At 38.4% G+C, this 22,322-nt stretch overlaps 1 protein-coding gene across 2 annotated transcripts in view; it reads right to left on the bottom strand.

The window, feature by feature from the left end:
* The window catches only part of DGKH (diacylglycerol kinase eta), a 358,194-nt gene that overhangs the window by 31,325 nt on the left and 304,547 nt on the right, over positions 1-22,322 (bottom strand). The window contains exons 26-29 of one of the 2 annotated variants that reach the window (XM_089668821.1): positions 21,407-21,499; positions 20,803-20,922; positions 20,473-20,581; positions 8,107-8,237 (exon numbers count right to left, since the gene is read on the bottom strand). In XM_089668821.1, coding sequence (XP_089524947.1) covers positions 8,107-8,237; positions 20,473-20,581; positions 20,803-20,922; positions 21,407-21,499 — 453 coding nt within the window. The remainder of the gene's footprint in view (positions 1-8,106; positions 8,238-20,472; positions 20,582-20,802; positions 20,923-21,406; positions 21,500-22,322) is intronic. The other variant, XM_089668822.1, reaches the window with a different exon arrangement.

Here is a 22,322-nt window from a genome sequence, read left to right as displayed (position 1 = left end):
TGGGAAGCTTGACCACCAGTAGTGGCCTTTTCTAAGTGATGATCATTTTTCTGTATAGTGTCCTACCCCTGGAGGAGGTGCTATAAGCCTACACTCAAAAATCCTTGTCGGCAGTGTCCTTCAATGAACAGATAATAAAAATTGCATTTCTGCTAGTGTGCCACTGACTGTACATTTTATTGTTCATAATACTAAAAATATTGATATTTTTCCACCATTTTATCATTCCTAAACTGAAAGCCTCGCATTCTCTTTTCTACCACACAAATACAGTCAATCCTTTCTAAGTACCTTAACCGACTTGAAAGTATAAAAAAAGAGCAACACTGTGCTCTCAATGCCATATTTAAAGTAAATCATATGAGGATTAAAAATTTGTATAAGGGTCAAGCTACTAAAGAGCACTAGAAAGCAAACACTACTAAAAAATAAAGCAAATAAATTCAACTAAAAGTGTATATGCACACGGTAGGCAATATAAGTTCAAATGGTTTGGGGAAAATGTAATCTCATGCTAAAAACCAACTTGCTCTTTATATTCTTTAAGAATAAGTTCAACTTTCGTAACATGTTACACCCATATTTAAGGTGTAACATGTAACCTGTCGGTTTGTAGTTCTCAAAGTCGTTTATAGATTCTTCCTGTCAGTATATGTGCTTGCCCGTACATCCCGTATGGGCAAGCAGATACACTGACAGGTCTCTGCAGGAAACCTGCATGTCACCAGCAATCTGCTGAGTGCTGGTGCAATTATTTAGAGGCTCCAGAAACAAAAATAAATGCACAATTTTTTACCTGCAAATAAATTTATTTAAAATTTTTTTTGTAAAAGGGTGAACTTATCCTTTAAGGCTGTCCACTCATTGGTATTGTTAACTGCATGGAAGTAAGCTCTCTCTTAAACAACAGGGCAAGGAACTGTAATTTTTCCATAAAAGTGGTTCTAAAGGCTCAAGGTTTTATACCTCCATGCATTGTATGTATTTACGTAAAAACCCTTCTTTGTCTAGCAGCCCCCCCAAACACTTACCTGAGATGTATTCTGATCCAGCAATGTCCACAAAAGCCTCGGTTCTCCAGGCACTCCCTCTCCTGATTGGCTGAGGCAGACAATCACAGCCAGTGAGCCAATCAGGAGAGGGAGAGAGCAGGGCTGAGCCACAGCTCTGTGTGAACAGACACGCAGAGCTGCGGCATGGGTGCCCCCTCAGCAAGCTGCTTGCTATGGGCACACCAGACAGGAGGAAGGGGCCAGGAGCACTGGCGGGGGACCAGAGAAGGAGGAGGATCCAGGCTGTTCTGTGCAAAACCACTGCACAGGGCAGGTAAGTATGACATGTTAATTAAAAAAAAAACAAACAAAAAAAAGACAAGCCTTTTGTATCACAATGCAGTTTTACAGTGCCTTGAAAAAGTATTCATACCCCTTAAAATTTCCCACATTTTGTCACGTTACAACCAAAAACAAATTCTATGTGATAGACCAACACAAAGTGGCACATTATTGTGCAGTGGAAGGCAAATGATAAATGATTTTCAAAATCTTTTACAAATACATTTCTGAAAAGTGTGGTGTACAAATGTATTCAACCCCTCAAGTCAATACTTTGTAGAACCATCTTTTGCTGCAAGTCTTTTTGGGTCTCTACCAGCTTTGCACATCTAGGAGAGTGAAATATTTGCCTATTCTTCTTTGCAAAATAGCTCAAGCTCTGTTAAATTGGATGGTGAATGTCTGCGAACAACAATTTTCAAGTCTTGCCACAGATTTTCTGTTGGATTTAGGTCTGGACTGAGCCATTCTAACACATGAATATGCTTTGATCTAAACCAGGGGTCTCCACACTTTCTAAACAAAGGTCCAGTTTACGGTCCTTCAGACTTTACGGGTGCCAGACTGTGGCTAGTGGGAGTAGAAAATGACCTAGCATTAGTGGGAACAGACTACCTCAGTCTTGGTGGTCAGTGGGATTAAAATATTACATAACACCTGTGCCCAGTAGGCGGAGGATTAGTTCCTCATTGGTGGTATCAGAGGAGGAATAGTGCCCCATCAATGGTATCAGTGGGAGGAATAGTGCCCCATCATTGGTATCAGTGGGAGGAATAGTGCCCCATCATTGGTATCAGTGGGAGGACTAGTGCCCCATCATTGGTATCAGTGGGAGGACTAGTGCCCCATCATTGGTATCAGTGGGAGGACTAGTGCCCCATCATTGGTATCAGTGGGGGGAATAGTGCGCCATAATTGGTATTAGTGGGAGGAATAGTGCACCATCATTGGTGTCACTGGAAGGAATAGTGCCCCATCATTGGTATCAGTGGAAGAAATAGTGCCCCATCATTGGTATCAGTGGAAGGAATAGTGACCCATCATTGGTATCAGTGGGAGGAACAGCGCTCTATCGCTGGTGTCAGTAAGAGTAATGTTGCCCCACTGTTGGGATCAGTGGGAAAAATAGTGCCTCATATCAGTGGGAAGAACAGCTCCCAAGGGCCAGATAAAGGTAAGCAAAGGGCCGCAGTTTGGAGACCACTGATCTAAATCATTCCATTATAGCTCTGGCTGTATGTTTAGGGTCGTTGTCCTGCTGAAAGGTGAACCTCCTCCCCAGTCTCAAGTCTTTTGCAGACTAACAGGTTTTCTTCTAAGATAGCCCTGTATTTGGCTCCATCCATCTTCCTATCAACTCTGGCCAGCTTCCCTGTCCCTACTAAAGAAAAGCATCCCCACAACATTATGCTGCCACCACCATGTTTCACGGTGGGAATGGAGAGTTCAGGGTGATGTGCAGTGTTAGTTTTCCGCCACATATAACATTTTGTTTTTCGGCCAAAGAGTTCAATTTTGGTCTCATCTGACCAGAGCACCTTCTTCCACATGTTTTCTGTGTCCCCCACATGGCTTCTCGCAAACTGCAAATTGGACTTCTTATGGCTTTCATTTAACAATAGCTTTCTTCTTGCCACTCTTCCATAAAGGCCAGATTTGTGACGTGCACGACTAATGGTTGTCCTGTGGATAGATTCTCCCATTTCCTCCACAGTTACCATGGGCCTCTTGGCTGCTTCTCTGATTAATGCGCTCCTTACCCAGCCTGTCAATTTAGGTGGACGGCCATGTCTTGCTAGGTTTGCAGTTGTGCCATACTCTTTCCATTTTCGGATGATGGATTGAACAGTGCTCCATGAAATGTTCAAAGCTTGGAATATTTTTTTTTTATACCCTAACCCTGCTTTAAACATCTCCACAACTTTATCCCAGACCTGTCTGGTGCGTCCCTTGGTCTTTATGATGCCGTTTGTTCACCAATATTCTCTAACAAACCTCTGAGGGCTTCACAGAACAGCTGTATTTATACTGAGATTAAAGTGTTACTAAACCCACAAAAGTAAAATCAGTCTGTATATGCAGTAAAGCATGCTTGTTATATTTACTGTAGAACCTAAGGGGTTAATCCTCTGCATTGTGTAAAAACGTGGTTTTGATCCTGACTCTGATCCTCCGCTTCTTCCAGTGTCCCCCTCATCTCCTGATAAGACATATTGTGCGGAGTCATTCTGCATATGCTCAGATTGGTATGAGAGAGTGCATGTGATCAGCACAGGGCCAATCAGCACTGTCCAGACAGAGGTCAGGGGTTCCGCATCCTCCTAGAGTAATATGAAAACTCCTTCTACAAGCTTTAACCAGTGCTTGGCTGGACACTGATAAAAGTCAGAAGACTGCTGTAACTGCTAATGAACAAAGGTAGTTTACATTTCCTAAAATAATTGCACTTCCATGTTCTGTGGGAGACCAAATATTGGGAATGCAGGGTCCTTAGTAACACTTTAAATTACACACAGGTGAACTCTATGTACTAATTAGGTGACTTCTGAAGGCAATTGGTTCCACTAGATTTTAGTTAGGGTTATCAGAGTAAAGGGGGCTGAATACAAATGCATGCCACACATTTCAGATATTTATAATACATTTTGAAAACCATTATTTTCCTTCCACTTCACAATTATGTGCCACTTTGTGCTGGACTATCACATAAAAACCCAATAAAATACATTTACGTTTTTGGTTATAACATAATATGAAAAATTTCAAGGGAGATGAATACTTTTTCAAAACAACATATATTAAAGCGGAACTTCACTCTCTCAATCAACATTGACTATTTTTAATCTTTATGCTGCTAGCATTAGTTTATAATATACCTTCCTATCTATTTACTATTTGTTTTAAATATTTTTTTTCTACATTTGTTCAGTTAACACCTGAATTTCAGGCCAGAGCAAATTATATCATCCATCACAGGAGACTTTAGGAGGGAAGGATGAGTTTTCTCAGCTAAGGACAACCTCCTAGCTGCATGCCTGAGCTAAAGGCAGACGGCTTCCAGGAAACATATGCTACATGAATCATCTGCCTGTACTCAAGATGGCCACGGACAGAATGCTAGGGGGGTATTCTTCAAAGTGATTTCTCAGCAAAATAAAGCATGGATAAATGAAAGGATGGGAGAGTTTGCTTTGAATTTTAAAAATTAATTAAATAGTGTTTTTGGATTGTGGCACTCAGATGCAGTGTAGTTCCGCTTTAAGTTCTAAACTACAGAGGTCTCTAACGGACAATGAATCCCACAAAGTTCTGTACATAAAAATAGCATACATTTGCATGGTAAACTTGATCAAATACTGAATGTAATCACTGAAATAACTACAGTCTGTTGGAGGTTAACATTTTTTTGATAACTTTATTTCTTCAGGTTTGTCCTAACAGATCAAAGTAAAGCCCACACCATGAAATGCAGCATAATTTGTTTATATATGTGCAGGCAAACATACATAAATTCATCAAAATTCAAATATGATTAACATAATATACAGTAAGGCTCTCAAGGACTATTAATTTAAATGATCAGCATTTACAAGATAGTAAAACAGAGCAAAAGGAGGACATAACATGTTAAAAGCTTTGCCAAAAGATCCCAAGACGTGCTGCGATTGCAAAACAGCTGCCAAAAAATATGCAAAAAAAAAAAAAGCAGGACAGGATGCACAAAATATGAAAAGTTTAGCAGCAGCATGTACAAAGTACAACAGTACTAGCACATCATATAAACAATGATAGGAGCCTAAAATCAAGATTATACAAGCATACAGGCCAAATTGTAAAGGAAAGTCCCTAACATTTTTCTTTGGGTGAACTTTGAGAAAGGATACAGACCAGAAAATTCAATTTGGTCTGAAACTACAGTATACCTGTAATGAAGTCCTATGTTGTGCAGGCAGCTGGATCCTGGAGAAATCTTCACTGTGTGTAACACTGTGAATGAAGGAGAGAATCATGTGACTGATCAGACTCTCCATTTACCAATCGTGTTACAACTAGGGTAATCAATGAAAGAACTTTTTTCAATGGAGGGGGAAGGAGGGGGTGAGTTCCTTTTGGACCATCTGTAATACTGTTCTGCTCGAGGCTGTTAACCATTGCAGTGCTGGACATTTAGAGACAGGAAGAGCATGGGCATCTGTTCAGTGAAGATTTCTCCAAGATCCAGCTGTCTGCACAACATGGGACATTTTATTTGAGGTAACAGATGTGACTAAAGATATAGGGTTATTTTTTTTCAATCTTAATTTCAGTTTTAATTGTGTGGCCAAGTGCCAAGTTTCTTGGCTGCTATATTTTTGCATAAGCTCCATTTTCATTTGCTGCTGGCATTCTATGCAAATTGTGAACACTTGCAGTGCTTACGTTGCACATAAAATGTTAGCAGCTAGTATGCACATGCAGCACTTTATTAACCTCCTTTTGGCACATCTTTCTCTTGCTCTGTTTATTGCCTTAAAATTGTAATATTTATAATCATGGGTTAAAAGGCTTATGTCATCCACATATTTTACCAGCATCTATGATCATGCTGACATATTGAGTATGAATACTCTTTGTATATACTGTACTTTTAATAAATTATGCTGCATTTATAGCATACTTTATCTTTCACTTACTAAGATTGTTGCTCAGCATACTAGCACATTATGACAAACTTACCTAAAAAGTGGATCCCTCCAGCGGCACACTGTCACTTCTGATAGGAAATCCATCTTCATCTGGTCTTCCTTCTGAGTTTGTAGGCTCTGGCAACTTGACTGGTCGAATCATGATGCACAGCTCTCTCAACGGACAGCATAGCATGCCTTCCACTGAAGGTGCAGTGCACATGCGCCAGTCATGTCACCGTCTGCTACACATGTAAATATCTCCTAAACTATGCACACTTAGGAGATATATACTGCACCTACAGGTAAGCCTCATTATAGGCTTACCTGTAGGTTTAAGTTAAACAGTTTACTAAAACTTTAACTTTCCATGTGAAAATAGTTGCCTGGCAAAGAACGTCGATCCAGATGTTCAATACTTTGAGTCAATGAACATCAACAGATCTGTACATTACAGTTCTGACTCCACTCTTTCCAATCTGGATGCTTGTTGCAGGTTAGGGTTTTATTCACACACAGATTTTTCATGCCATCTGTTCGATCTAGTTCTTTTTAATTGTTAGAATGGCTAAAATCATAGCCAGATGCAACAAAATAGTAACTGTGGCTGCACCAACTCCAATTACTTTTAGGCTGGGTTCACGCTGTTGTAATGTACTAACCAGCATTATTTTAAGCTTTAACATGCAATGCATAATGGCAGCCTATTCTTTTGAAAGGTCTGCCAAAAGCATTAAAAAAAAACCCTGTTATGCCTAATAATGGGTGAAACATATTCTAAAGGTACCTTTAAGATAAATGCATACGTACTTCTTATGTAATTTAGCACAACACAGAGCATGCTTGTTGTATTACCATGTGTTGTGGTGCATTGACAAAGTGCTTTAAAAAGCCATTAAGAATGAATGGCACCAATGTATATTTTGGCATGTTACTGCAGTGCAACAATGTGAACTGTGGCTCAATGTCTAAGATTTATTGGTTAAAGTAAACAAAAACTGAAAACGATTGCTTTCAAATTGTTCCACATAATTCTTCCAAACCATCTGATCAGATTTATCTATGGCTAAACACCACAAATCATTAAAAGCAATGAAAATGGTTGTAATGCCTGAATTCATTTACAACAGCCAGGATACTAGCATTTATATAAGAATGCCAGCAATTGCAGCCTCCATATTTCTCTCACTGCAGGTGTCCATTTTTTTCCCTTTAGGTTGCTATGACCAACAACAAGGGAAGAAAGGTGCTAGATAGTAGTAGTTTGACTGCTATATAGCATGCAAGCAGAACATATGAGGTTGTAAAGGGGATGAGAATGGCGTCACTAAACAATGAGCATGCTTGGCTTCCATGAAATAGATGCATAAGGTGAACACAATGGTAAAATCAGAACAACAAAAATGTTCCCTGTGGTACACCAATAAGAAAATGTTACGCGACTTATAAATGAAAAACACTAAATGTTTTATTTGTAACCTTCAACACTGATCCCATTGTATCTGTGATACAGTTTTTGTTTTCAAATATACAACAAATAATTTACTTGGTGTATGATTATCAAGCCATCTGATGGATGTGAAAATATTTAGAACCAATCATATTAGGCTGCTTTCAGACGGATTCGATGCGGCTCGACAGAAACAAAGCTTGTCTGCGTGTTTGGAGTGGGTTAGTTGCGCTTTCCCATAGAGCTATATTATGTCCTGCATGTTTGGTGTGCTTTCTGAAAGTGCACCAAAGACACAACATGCAGGAGTTATGGCGAGCTTTCAGAAAGCACACCGAAACCACAGGACACAATATAGCTATGGCAAAGAGCAAATGACCTGCTCCAAAACATACAGGCAAGCTGCAGTCAAACCACTCCGCATCGGTCTTAAAGCAGCCTACAAGAGTTGTGTTCCTGTAAGTGTTGCTGATGGTGTAGGCTGCAATTGCAGTGTCACACAGAGGGAGTGCAGGCCACAGAACAGTGCAGATTAGTTTACACAGAATTTGTAATTGAAGCCAAGCTACAAGCACATCACAAGAAAAGGGACAGGAAAAAGGTTTAATTCCAACAAGGAAATTTTTAGAGAGCGGAAAAAGTAGCACAAAGGAAATACCTTAAGATCCCGCCTTTCCAGATGTACTAGCTCTGAACCACGGATGTCATGACGGATGAAGATTTCTTTGTACTCTCCCAAACTGAGCAGATCCAGCCAAGCTGCCACTTCATCTGTGCCCCATTTCTGAACTACCAAAGTTAAGAGCAAAACCCCCTTAATTTGTACATGCACAAATGCATAACAAGCATAGGTTAGGTTAGGCCAAAGAAAGTGGAAAACAGAAATGCAGTGCTAGCAAAGGGAAAAGAGAAAAGGTATCAACTTAACAAAGTCTAATGGTTTGATTTCTTGTGCATGCAGGTTAAAATCAACAATTCAAACAAATGGCTGTACAAGGACTGGGTTCATTGCTTTGCAGCCGCGCTTTCAGCTCCAACTCCCACCCAAGTTTACCATCCATAAAATACTAGGAATTTGTTCTAAAGGTTAGGATCAGTGGTGTAAGGTATAAAGTTTGTGTAAGAATCAACAGTGACAGTGCTGTAAAAACGTTCATTTAGATGGGTCTTTAGAAAACATTTAGAGATCATTTTAAAATTAAACACAATTTATCATGATATTAATCAATACACACACATAGACATTTGACGCTATTACAGGTATGAGTAGAGAGAAAACCTTTTACTGCAGTTTTTAGTGGAAATAATTTAATTCAAGAGTCATGCAACTACCTAACTTCTTTGGCTGCATCTTTCATAATGGGAAGCAGGCTAAATAGATGATGTGTTCTTTAGGAAGAAGATCTTATTGTACTTTATGTCTTCAGTCTGTTCCCGCAACTTCTTGTGATGAATAAATGAGCAGCAAAATGCTGAATAACTTGCCTGTCTTGGAAGAATGCTGTTTCTAGGCTACCTCCCTACTGCTGGGTCACTAGACAAAAAGCTTAATTTTTTGCTCAAATGATCTCTGCTTTAAGGGATTGTGATCCATTCTAAACTCTGATCCTGCCATTCAGCAAAGACCACATGTCCAAATATAAGGAAACCTGTAAGGCCAATTCATTCATGGAAGGCACGTTTTTTAAAACACAGTCAGGTCTTTTTTTTTTTTTATTCAGCCTTCTAACTGAATTAATGAAAAAACAAAAAAAAAACCCCAAAGATTCCTCCCACCCATACAAATGAGGCTTATAGAAGAACTGGAGGCTTTTATGTACCGCAACCAAAATGTACAATACAAGAAGCATTCTGAGCCTCGATTAAAGCAAGATAGTCAACTGACGATATGGTTCTTTGAAGAGGTATAGTTAATCCCTCACTATAACATTTAATTAATTTATATATGTTTGAGTAGAGAGATCCATCGTACAGTTTTGTCAGGGAATCAAATTTGGCATTTGTTACTTATTGAGAAAAAAATATAAATGAAAATAGCACCAAAGGTGTTCACATGTAATGAACACAAGCAGCTATCAAAATTAAAAATTCAAATCAAACAGTGATAAAACAGTGGAAAAAATATATGACCAAAAAAATGTCCTTAAGAATTTTCTTTTTCATCATCAGCAGTGAAAAATGTCTATCACCATAAGAACAATTTTGTGCAAATCCACTACCAACAGAAATGAATAAACTCACCAGAGCAAATTGCCAATTAAACTATAAACCAGCAATTGCACTTGTTTGCTCTGAGAGCAATACTCTGCAGGCAGACTCAGCGGTGACCAGCTTTTCAAATTATCCCTCTCTCAGCTTGTTGATATAGTATATTACAAGTTAGGGAGACTCAGATATCTAGACACTTATTTATCCTCTCTGGGAGCAATACTCGGCAAATCTATAAACTCAGCAACGAAAACTTCCAGACCGAATTCCAAGAACTTCGTACACAGGCTCAGAAAAGAAAAGAAAAAACAAACGATCGTGTGATACCGTACGACACGTTTATTTATAAAAACTCATCATAATCCACTCACATGGAACAGTGTCATAGCCGACACTAGCAACAAACACATTTAGTTTAAAATCACAGAAAGCAGAGACGCTAGCCTCACACAGAACATAGGGACGTTAGTCCGAAGCTCCACTCTACATGTTTCGTCATTCCGACGCCTTCACAGAGCAGAAGGATGAACGTTAATCCAGGTTGAAGAATAACCCTAATAGGTTAAAAGAGTGCAAATCTTGTGATCTGATGCACAAAGTGATGTGCCTCCATCTTTATTCAGCAGGTTTACATCATTTTTTGTTTTCCCACTGGACTAACCCCTTGATGCAGACCACACGCAAATTAATGGCCTCACAGAATTGGGCTTTTTTCCATGGGGCCTCTTTTTGCATACCTGTCTTTCGGATGGGAGCTCGCCGCTTCTAACGATCGGGACCTGTAACTCTGGATTCCGGGTCACCTGATTGCTGTGATAGCATCTGATTGGCTATCACAGTGATCAGTCATTGTGAAGCCCGCCCTCCTTGTTTTCTCTCTGAATGGAGGAGAGAGAGAAAAAAAGTGTAAAAAATAATAATAAAAAAATAAACAAAAACACATAGATCAAGGTTTGATCTAGGTCAGGGTTAAGGGTCAGTTTAGTTTTTTTAATTGGTCAGGGTTTTTTTTTAATGTTTAAAATTAGTATCATTGTCAGTTCGCAGCAGGATAAAAAAAAAGCAAATTGTGCACTATTGTTTCTGGGCTGTACTACGGGTACAAACAACATACACACGTGGTATTGCTGTGATCGTCAGAAGCAGGAAAAATTATTTTGGGTTGTGTAAATATATATATATATATATATATATATATATATATACATACATAAACACACACATATATATATATATATATATATATATATATATATATATATATATACACACACACACACACACACACATATATACATATACACATATATACATATACACACATATACATACAACCCAAAATAATTTTTGCTGCTTCTGACGATTGCAGCTAGATCAGCCCAGTTACCCGCCATTGCATTTGGCACCAGAAGCTGCTGTACTGTGGCAATATTGGGCTTACCCCACTACAGAAATATACATTGACCAGCTAAGCAAATAAATAGTTCTAAGCCACAGAGAAAAAACAAAAGAAAACAAAAATTGGTGGAGGGCTTTGTCATTAACACAATATAAGCGCCATCCACAAAAGACAATAAGTACAAATTAGCAAACTTCGTAAGTAACCTTACCTTCCTTTTGGGGGAAACCAAGGAAAAATGGGGCTTTGAAAGGTGCAAGCAAACACAAAGAAGCAAAAAATATCTATAAAATTTATTTTTTAGTATTTTATACAAATTTTAAAAATGGGTTATACTTGTGAACCTCTTGATAAAAACATGTTGTACAAGCTACAAAATGAACAGCAAATGTGTCTGCTTGATTAGAAGAGACAAAGTGCATATGGATCAACGTGTTTCGCCCCAAAGAAGGGGGGGGGGTGTCACCTCAAAAGGAGAGCCCATGACATCAGTCTGGGAGGACAGTAAGACATAAAATAAGGGTATGAAGTAAAAAAAAAAAAACTTATCCACAAAAAAAAAAAAAATCTATAAAAGTGTCACAGAGAAAAAAAAAATTCTATGCTTACCCACAGCAAAAGATGAACAAATATACTATATCAAGATAGCAAGGATGCATGGCCACAACAGCAGAAGATGCTCATATCATGTAAATGACTTCAAAAGGGACTTAAAGTTATACAAGGGAGCAAGCTTGAATATCCCGTAGGGACGCCACTCCAATAAAGAATACAAAAAAATAAAATAGATGTCTCAAGGTGTAAATTGTATTAACATATAGCCATATAACTGTATCCCATAAGTATTAATCTTCTGGTTATCCCAATACAGAGTGAGTCAATCAACTGGAAAACAAGTAGAAAGACATCTCAGCTAGAACTCAAAAAAAAAAAAAAGCCCCATGTAGTCAGAAAACATACCCCACAAAAAAATCAGTATAAATGATCAAAAAAAAAAAGGCATAAAATATTTATTACATCCATAAGGGGCAACAATGACCCTGGACATAGCGCAAACTAAACAGCATCCATCTTCTCTAATTTATATCTAATACGGTTGTATCTTTTGTGTATATTTATTGATTTATGTTCTTTGTATGTATTCATTTTTTGATCATTATATTGTTTACTAGCTACACAAGTATATAACGAAGTGGATCTTGAAGAAGCCCCTTTTGGGCTGAAACACATCGATCCATATGCACTTCATCTCTAATCAAGCAGATACACTTGCTGTTCAAATTGTAGCCTGTGCAACATGTTTTTATCGTTAACGGGAAGGTAAGGTTATTTACGGAGTTTACTACTTTGTACCTAAAAACAAAAGAAACAGCTCAATGACCAAATCACTAAAACTGAAGATCCCTATAGCCCAGCTACTGCTGAAAATACTATGCCCCTGTTGGCGGAGCTGCAGAGAAGCATCCATAGAGAGAGTCTCCTAAAATGGGTACCAAAGGAGAAAGCCTTGGGAAAAGGCAAGGGCTTGTTCAGTGCATTGGCCCATCCCCTATACTGATGTCAGTAACATTCTAGGTCGAGCAGAAAGAAGAAGCCAAAGAGAGAATTAACTGGCATTTTCAGTAACAAAGAATACCCAGTTGCCAGAACAAATGTAAATACAGACCCAGGCAAAAAGGAGGGTCTTCGCATCCCCAGCCTGCTGTAAAGGAAAACACAGCCCAACCACACAAACTAAAGCCCAAGATAAGAGACGAGGAGGGATCCTCTATTTTCCAGTGCCCAAGCAGATGCTCCTGTAACAAAAACATATCCAAGAAAAAACACACAGAAGGACTCCCCAACACAGCATACAGCCTGCTTCAACCAGCCAAAAGAAAGAGTATTTAGAGATGGGTACAGGTGAACACTGCAACAGCTCTGGCCCTGATAACTCAGTAAGGAACCTCGAGGTGTAGTGGTCTGATCTTAACAGTGGAATCATGTGCTAGCTGGCATACAAACAGAAGAGTCACTGCAGGGTTGTTGCAGAGAGAACACCAGTATCCTTATTGAACTGGAAAAATCTGCTCTTGACTGGCTGGAAAGACCTCCAGTATTAACAAAAAACAGCCAGAATCTATCAGCAACTGTTGATGGGAGGGAAAAAAGCACACTAAGCCAAATGGAACATGATTGGTGTGGGAGGGAGATCACGTTAGTTTTTTTTTTTATAAGCCTAGTGTCCATTTCTCCTGTAAGTGGCAGCATAGGCTGCACACCGAGAGGCCTCACCTCTCAGTGGAAGATAGATAAAAATGTATTTTTTGTGTGTGTGCACAGACTAGCTCAAGCTATCCTAAATCCGTCCCTCAGGATCTATTAACAGCTCAAGAAAAAGGAAACCCTTTGTTGAACAGTACCTCATATACAATTTATGGCTTCCAATTAACATGCCTCTATGTCTAAATAGCATTAGTTCTGGGAAATTAAAAAAAATTGTATAGCTGAGCTCTAGCTGTCTAGGGAAACATGGTCAAATAATCCATAACATTATTTAGTCTTACTGTCATATGCATTTCAAATTGTTTTCCAACAGAAAGGCATTGCTGCCAACAAGCAGCGTTTGATATCAAGAACTCACAGAAAAGTAAAGAAATTGATTTGTAAGCGTTTTGCACACTAAGCTACATGGTTCAATACATTTTAACACCAGGCTGCTGGATAATCTTGGCAAGTATCAGGTAAATTTGCCAAGCCAACTCTTCTACTGCCTAACAGTGTGTAACCCATAACTTGTGAAAGTAATTGTTACCAATTAACATTCCTGTACGTTCAAGTACAGAAAACATCTGGCAGCAGCCCCTGAAATCTAACATATTAGACTGGCCTGTATAATCCTACATTATATTTTTGATGAAAACTAAAGCATACACTTGAGCTTCAATAAAAATGCTATTACTTTATTTCTACTGCTATGTTAAAGTGGAGTGTGTTAAACGAACATAGGCCTAAATACATGTTTTTAAGTGCGATAAGCAGCTAATTGGCTGTTTTTTTTGGGGGAAAAGGAAGTAGTGGAGCTCTAAGTTGTTTGGGAGACCAAGAAATACAGGACATATTTACAAAGTATGGTCTTACAAATATACCATATATACATATACATACACACTGTAGTTCCTTTGAGGATGAATCTGGAGTTGCTCTAACAGGATAGTACAGAATAATGGTACTATTACCTTTTGAGTATATAGCTATATTTATTAAGTAAATTAATAATTTTTTTGCTGAACTTTTTAAGTGCGGAACCAAGGTTCTTCCAAAGTATTCTGCCAAGCTTTGCACAACAAAAACTAACTTCCCAAAAAAAAAGTTCTTATGATTTCTTTTTTCATTATGGTTCTTAAATCTTTGGTACCCTTCACTAGTTTACAAAAAAAATTATGACAATACAATATTTAAACTAGATATTTATATTTTATTTAAGGGATTTTCAATTCGTAGATTCTATTAGTTGTGGTGTCCTCACCGCAGACTCTTGCCAAACCTTTGACTTATTTCTGCAATGAAGGTCAGAGCTATCTAGGCTCTTGAGAACATTGAAAAAGTGTAAAAAAAAACAGAACAAATCCATGATCACCCCCCCACAATAGTACAATCTTACCGTAGTAACATTGTACTATTGTGATAAAAGTATTAAAAAATAAATTAAAAGTAAAAAAAAAAAAAAACATTGAGAATTTACAAAAAACATTAAGGTTTTTTTTTTAACTACTTGCCGACCGCCTACCCGCATTTTGCGGGCGATCAGCGGCTCTGAGCAAAGCGACGTAATCTTATGTCGTTTCCTATTTCAGAGCGTGAACACGCCTGCTCCCCCCCGGTCGGTCTAGGGAGAGAAGAGAGAACACGGCACTGAGTAAAAGCAATACATTTTAACGCACACGTTAGATTAGCACTTTTAACCCTTTGATCGCCCTTATTAACCCTTTATTTCACCCCGTCACCCAGTCAGTGCCATTAGTACAATGTCAGTACATAATTTTTCACTGATCACTGTGTTCCTGCCACTAGCAACATCAGACAGCATTAGGGTCAGTTAGTGCCCCCCCCCCCCCACACCGCCAGGGTCAGCTAGCATTAGATTACCCGCACACTATCACACTCATGCTATAGGTCACTGATCACCCCCATTACTAGTTTAGTGTTTGTACGGATCAATATATTGATCAAGAACAGAACTATACTAGTGCCGGATTTGTATAGTGTCCCCAAAAACGCAGTGTTATCAGGATCGGCCCCGTTTGCTGCCAGCATTAGAGTTTAGCCCGTACGCTGTTTTTCAAGGAGATTTGTACAAATTGATTATGGGCCAAGGCAATTTATACACACAACACATCGCCGTCCACCCAAATTCAGCTCTTGCCAGACATTTTGCATGGAAACCTATCACAGTTTCTGAATTTAAAACTTTGTTTAGGCCTAAGCCTCAGCATGGGCATTACAAAAAAGAATGAATTGTGATCATATTGGTCCACAGACCCGATTCATATGCCCATCTTCTCTGCTGTTTCATATATGCCCAACAAGGACCAGCAATGTACTGGTACATCGCTGGATTTTGAGTGGTTATACCGTGATGATGCCTGCAGCTACAGGCATCATCTTGGTATCGGTTTTTTTTTTCAGCTGGCGGTTGGCTTTCATGTAAAAACAATCCTAGTGGCCAATTAACAGCTGAATCATTTTTACAAGCAGTGGAAAGACATCCCCCCCTCCTGCCGCCTTCCACAGTATTCTTGGGCTCTCCTGTCCCACAGGGGAATCTGAGAATGCAGCTGGCAGTTCCGCTGCCTGACTATAGAGCTGATCAGAGATCAGAATGGCTCCAAACATCTCTATGATCTAAGCGATGATCTATGATCATTTCCATTTCACTGAACTTTAACAGCACCATTTGTTAATTGGGAAAGCATCTGATCACACCGATCTTGGTGGTGTAAGGGCAGAGGAGAGATCTAGAGTCTAATAGACCCCAGATTTCTCAAAAAAGAATACATGTCAAAGCCTATTGCAGTCACAGGGGATATTTTCATTCCCTGTGATAGCAATAAAAGTGATTTAAAAAAATGAAAAGGCCTGTGTAAAAATTATAAAAAAAAAATAAATCAAAAAAAAAAAAAAAAAAAAAAAAAAGCACCCTTGCTCCCACCTGCATGCACAAGCGTTTACCCCGTGCCAGTATGTAAACAGCAGTTTCACCATGCATGTGAGGTACCGCCTCGAACATCAGATCGAGGGTAGTAATTCCAGCACTAGACCTCCTGTGTAAATATAAATTGGTGACCTGTAAAGGCTTTTAAAGTGTCACCTATCGATATTAACAATGTATGTATTTTGTCGCCATTGCACTGATATGTGCAATTTTAAAGCATGTCATGTTTGCTATCTATTTACTCGGCATAACATCTTTTATACCTTATCAAACAATTGGGTAATATATTGTGTTTTTGTGTATTAAAAAGTGTATTTTTCCCAAAAGACTTGCATTTGAAAAATTGCCGCGCAAATAAAAATTTAATCAACCACCATTTTATTCTCTAGGGCCTCTGTTTAAAAAAAAAAATATGTTTGAGGGTTCAAAGTAATTTTCTAGCAAAAAAAAAAACATTTTTTTCATGTGAACAAAGTGTTAGAAAAGGCTTGGTCTTCAAGAATGGGTGATGTGGGGCATAAGCTTCTAATGTTGGCCCTGAAATGCCAGGATAGTAGAAGCAACCCCTCCAAATGACCCCTTTTTGGAAAGCAGACACTCCAAGGTATTTGCTAAGAGGTATGGTGAGTATTTTGCAGATCTCATTTGTTACCATCTGTTTTCGAAAAATGAATGAAACAAAAAAGTATTTTTTCTTTTCCCTTTTACTTTTTCAAACCCCTGTGAAAAAAAACATATCTGTAAAATGCTCACCATGCCTCTTATCAAATTCATTGGGGTGTCTACTTTGGGGCCTCTGAAACAGTGATAGGTAGTGGGGAAGTGATTTTAAGGAAATATGCCCTTTAAAAGCCTGGAGGTAGTCATTGGATTTTTGGAGCTTGTATGTAGCTAGGCTGAAAAAGCCTCTCAAATATGGTATTCCCATACTTGGGAGAATTATAAGAATGTGTTTTGGGGTGTTACTCTACATATACCCATATCATGCACATATATATATATATATACACACACACACACACATATATATATATATATATACACATATATATATATATATACACATATATATATATATATATATACACATATACACATACTCACACACATATATATATATATATATACACACATACATATACACACACACACATATACACCATAGTTTGTAGTCACTATAACTTTCACACAAACCAATATACATGTATTGGGATTTATTTTTTTTACCAAAGACATGTAGCAGAATACATTTTGGCATAAACTTATGACTGAGTTTATTGGATATTTTTTTGAACCAAAAGTTAAAAATATTGTTTATCAAAATTTTTGGTCTCTCTTGTTTATAGCCCAAAAAGCAAAAACCGCAGAGGTGATCAAATACCACCAAAAGAAAGCTCTATTTGTGTAAAAAAAAGGACAACAATTTTGTATAAGTACATTATTGCTCGACCGCACAGTTACCAGCTGAAATAGCCCAGTGCCGAACAGCAACAAATGGCCTGGTCATAAAGGGGGATAAATCTTTAGGAGGGCAAGTGGTAAGGGAAAATGGAGGGTCCGATCAGGACCACCTAAAAAACGAATAGGAGGACCTGATTGGACTACTCATGTGAAAGGTGCCTTATGCTTGCGGTTTTGGGGAAGGGTTGGGAATTGGGTGAGGGGCAGTAAAACCAGGCAGTTAAGCCTCAGTTTTACTGCCCACTTTAAAATAATATGGCAGCTGTTTGAGGATGTACGTATGCAATGGCAAAAATTATAAATTATAGCCCCGGTGAATGGTGCCTTGCAGCAACAGTGAGCCAAATGCTAGGTCTGTGTCAGTGGTGTGGTACTACCAGGGGTGTGGACATTTTTGAAAAAAACTACTTGTCAAGGGACTAAATTGGGGTCCTAATCTACTTGTCCCTCATGACAATCTACATGTCCAGATAAAAAAAAATTAATACATTTTAAACAAAACTAATAAAATCTGAGATGTTTTAGGAATGTCTGGAGCTTTTGAAATCAAAAGGGACTTTATGGCAACTTAAACAGTTAATATGTTTAACATTGCGCTGTTTATCTTCTCCTCCCCTCCCTGCCTGTCTCCAGCACAGCACCCGGGGACTAGCAGGGAGGAGAGAGACCTTGCAATACAATGAGCACCAATTGGGTGCTCACCAGGAAAGGGGAGTGTCCGGCTTATCCTTTATCCCTTTTGCTGCCAAAGCCGTTTTTTTGCACAAGTTAAAAAAATAATTTTAGACTTGAAGATTACACAAACCTTCCAAACATTATATATTTTCTGAAAGCAGAGACCCTAGAGAATAAAACAGTGGTAGTTCCAATTTATTATGGATATTACCACAGACAGCACAAAAAAGCAATAAAATTACCCAATTTTTTTGTAAAATATAAAAGATGAGGTTGCACTGAGTAAATTGATATCCAACATGTGAAACCTTAAATTTGCATGTGCTTGTGTAATGGCAATGAACTTCAGTACTCAAAATTTTCTATAAGTGACACTTTTAACGCCCCTTATAGGTCATCAATATAGTGTTACTGAGGATGTCTTGTGCTAGAATTATTGCTCTCATTCTGGCATGCACAGTGAAATGTAACGTGTGTATTGAAATTGACGTTTTCATACGTAGGCACCCCAGCGTGTGCTTTTCCGTTTGTACGTGCGTATATGTGGGGGTCTCCAATTATTTTTTTCTGAGGGGAGGTTAAGTGCTTGGCAGTAACTAAGTTTTTACAATTAAAAAAAAATGTTTTTACTTAATTGTTCTTCTTTCATTACATAGGGGATAAAAAGTCCCCTATATGATGATTTTTGGTGACAGGTTCTCTTTATTGAGACATCCAAGGTCTAAAAGACCCTGGATGTCTCCCCTGTGCTCCACTGAACGTAATGCAGTGCACATCACATGGCATTACATTCTTTTCCGGCCTCGATGGCTGGGAAATCTGTCAATGGGGACCAGCAAGTGACAACATAACGTCACTTCTACGTCAGAAGGGGAGGGGAGCAGACATGTCCGCTCTCCTCCCTCCCTTCTAGCCAACGGCACAAGCTGAACCAGTTCCGCAGATGGGCAAGCGGAGTCCGAATGCTTTCACCTTACAGGTAATCCCTGCCGCTTGCCCACAGCAGGGTTAAAGGTTAAAAAAAAAAACAAAAAAAAACAAACAACAAAAAACTACCTGCCAGGGCGATATAAATTCAACATCCCTGGGTACTACATTCAAAAACCCAATTTGGCTTTGTTTTTTGCATGTGTACTAAGCGCTTCAACTTGTATTTATTTGAGCATGCATAGACTGAGCGTAAAAAATTGGAAAAAGGACAATTAGAAAGAATGGGTCTCTGTATGTTGTTGCATAGTCAGGCATAGGGAAACAAGCTGAAAAACGATAAACTGTGAATGGGGCTTAAATATGAATGAATCAACTGTGTCTAAAGCTACAAAGGTCAGTTAGGGCTTATTTAACGTTTACTTGCTGCTTGTTAAGGATAAGTAAATACTTAAAAGCTCATAGCCTGGTTACGGTTCTACTTCAAACACGAGATAGCCATTCCCATCTAGATGTGAGGTAACATTTGATTGATTTGTCAAAAGCAACAACATAAATCATCTCTAAGTTTTTTTGTAGACTTAATAGCTACTACCTAGCTTCTGTGATTTTTCCAACACTGATATTTTGGACATAGATAGAATCGGGGGGGGGGGGGGGGTAACCTGACTTCAAATCTTGGAAATTCTCAATGAGTTCCTTCAACCATAGTTTGCTTTTACTGATCTCAAAAGATTCTCTATACTACTCCCTCATCTTATTGCAATTTTAATAATATAAAATTGATGAATCATTCAAAAGGGAAACTGGAAGCTCTTTGCAACTGTACAATAGCTCTGCCAATTTAGGAATCGGAGGGCTGAAATTGCAACATCAAATCTCTTAAATAAACAATAAGGTGCTTTGCCCTTCTGGTATCTGGCAAAAGTAAAATTAACATTTTCATGTGCAGTGATGTCCTCCAGATGTAAAATGATTTCATCATTCATGCTGTTTGCAGCAACACCCTTTATAGTCTCACAACCTTGATTTTTTCTGAAACCTAAAATTCTGTCTGCAAAGTTGGCTTGTAAAGGAAGGAAAACAAGTCAGTTTTAAATTAATTCCCTGATGGTAAATAATAAACATGCCAATCAGTATTTTGACTAAAGAACACATACCAGGCTGAGGGCTAGTCTTATGTTTTTGAGCCTTTTCCTTTTTAAACTTTGGCACTATGCGAAATACTGTGCTTCTACTGTTTCTTTTAGTATATTCCATCGGAGGATCCTGTTAAAAATAAAGAGGATAAACGGCTATTCAAAAATCTTCAGACTAAAAAGAAAAAAAACAAAAAAAACAAAAAGAAAAACCTCACAACAATGTCATTTGTAATTTAAATATATACCGACGGATCATGCAAGTAAATCATTTTAGGACTTTTATGAACCGATGTTGCTATAAGCCATCATCATCCTTGTTCCTGTACCCATTACATAGAGATTTCATACCTCTTCTTCATCTGGCTGTAAGACATAATACAGCCAAGGGATCTCTGCGAGCTTTGTTAACTCCACTTCCACGTCATGCAGTGCATTGGACAAAAGCTCTTCATGATGAGATTCCAGCTGCTGTAATACAATGAGTAATTAAAAACCCATCAGCCATTTTGCTATCATATTGTCATCTTAAAAAAAAAGTATAACAAAAACATACTAGCATTAAGTTTTTGGGGGGTTATTTTTCCCCACTTTTGTTGACAGAAGGAAGTGTGAATGACTATCAGAGTCAGCTAGATAGTTTTTGCACTGAGAAGTAAAAGAACAAAGTTGATTTTTTTTTTGTAAGTAGGGGATTTCCACATCTTATTGGCATTAAGTAGGGATGAGCATGTTTGGATGCTAGTCCGAATCTACCTTAGCTATCCTGCTAGGAAGCGGACACTGCTCTGGAACAATCATAAATGGCTGAGTTATTCCCTGCCCCTTAGCTGCACCTATACATCCCCCTTGTTTGTGGGCCACCCATTACCAAGATGATGTGTGAATATGGCATATAGAATTGTGCTATTGCTGAACATTGCATCCAGTAAGTAATTACTAAACAAACACTTACCAGTGGTACTCTCCCAACCAAGAGAGACTCTGTTTCATTGTGCAGTGCCTTCACATTCATTGCAACTTCAATGGCAGTGTTCCTAGTGAGATTCTGGAAAAAGATGTCAAACCATTTTTTTTTCTACTTCATATCACATATTCATTTAAAACAGTAAAATTCTGCAGTGAGTAAAATAATTCTTGTGTACTGCTGCTTTTCCATAAACATTCTACTCTCAAAGTACTAAAGAGAGTGATACGTGGGTAGAGATTAACACACAATACAAGCACTTGAGTGGTACTAAACAGAAAATATCATGTATAGAGCATGAAAGATTGCACCATATGACTATGGGTGTTCAGCAATGCCACTGGCAGAAATGGGAACCTTCAGTGCAGCAGATATTTTTTGTAGTCTTCTCCAGATCTGTGTCTTGCAATAATCCTGTCTGAGTGTTGCAGGCCGTTCCTTTTGACCTCATGGTTTCTGCTCTGATACAGTATGTATTGTCAGCTGTGACCTTTTATGGAGAGACGCGTCTCTTTCCAAATCATGTCCAATCAATTTAATTTACCACAGGTGGACGCCAAACAAGGTTTAGAAACATGTCAGCAATGATCAAAAGAAATGGGAGGCATGTAAGCTAACTTTCCAGTGTTGTTGCAAAGGGTCTGAATACTTATGCCAAAGTGATATTTCAGTTTTTCTTTTTTCATAAATTTGCAAACATTTCTAAAATTCTGTTTTCACATTGTCACTATGGGATACTGAGTGTAGACTAATGAGAAAAAAATAATTTAAACAACCGTAACATCAGGCTGCAACATAAAAAAATTGAAAAAGTGAAGGGAGTCAGAATAGTTTCTGAATGGTGTGTGACACACACACACACACACCAGCATAAATGAGTATACCCCTTTTGAAAGTAAGATTT

The sequence above is a fragment of the Staurois parvus genome, unplaced genomic scaffold (assembly GCF_062004578.1).
Source record: "Staurois parvus isolate SC_StPar_1 unplaced genomic scaffold, SC_StPar_1.0 ptg000064l, whole genome shotgun sequence".
Lineage (NCBI taxonomy): Eukaryota > Metazoa > Chordata > Amphibia > Anura > Ranidae > Staurois > Staurois parvus.
Note: the sequence above shows the minus strand (reverse complement) of the source record. Positions and strands in the feature narration are given on the sequence as shown.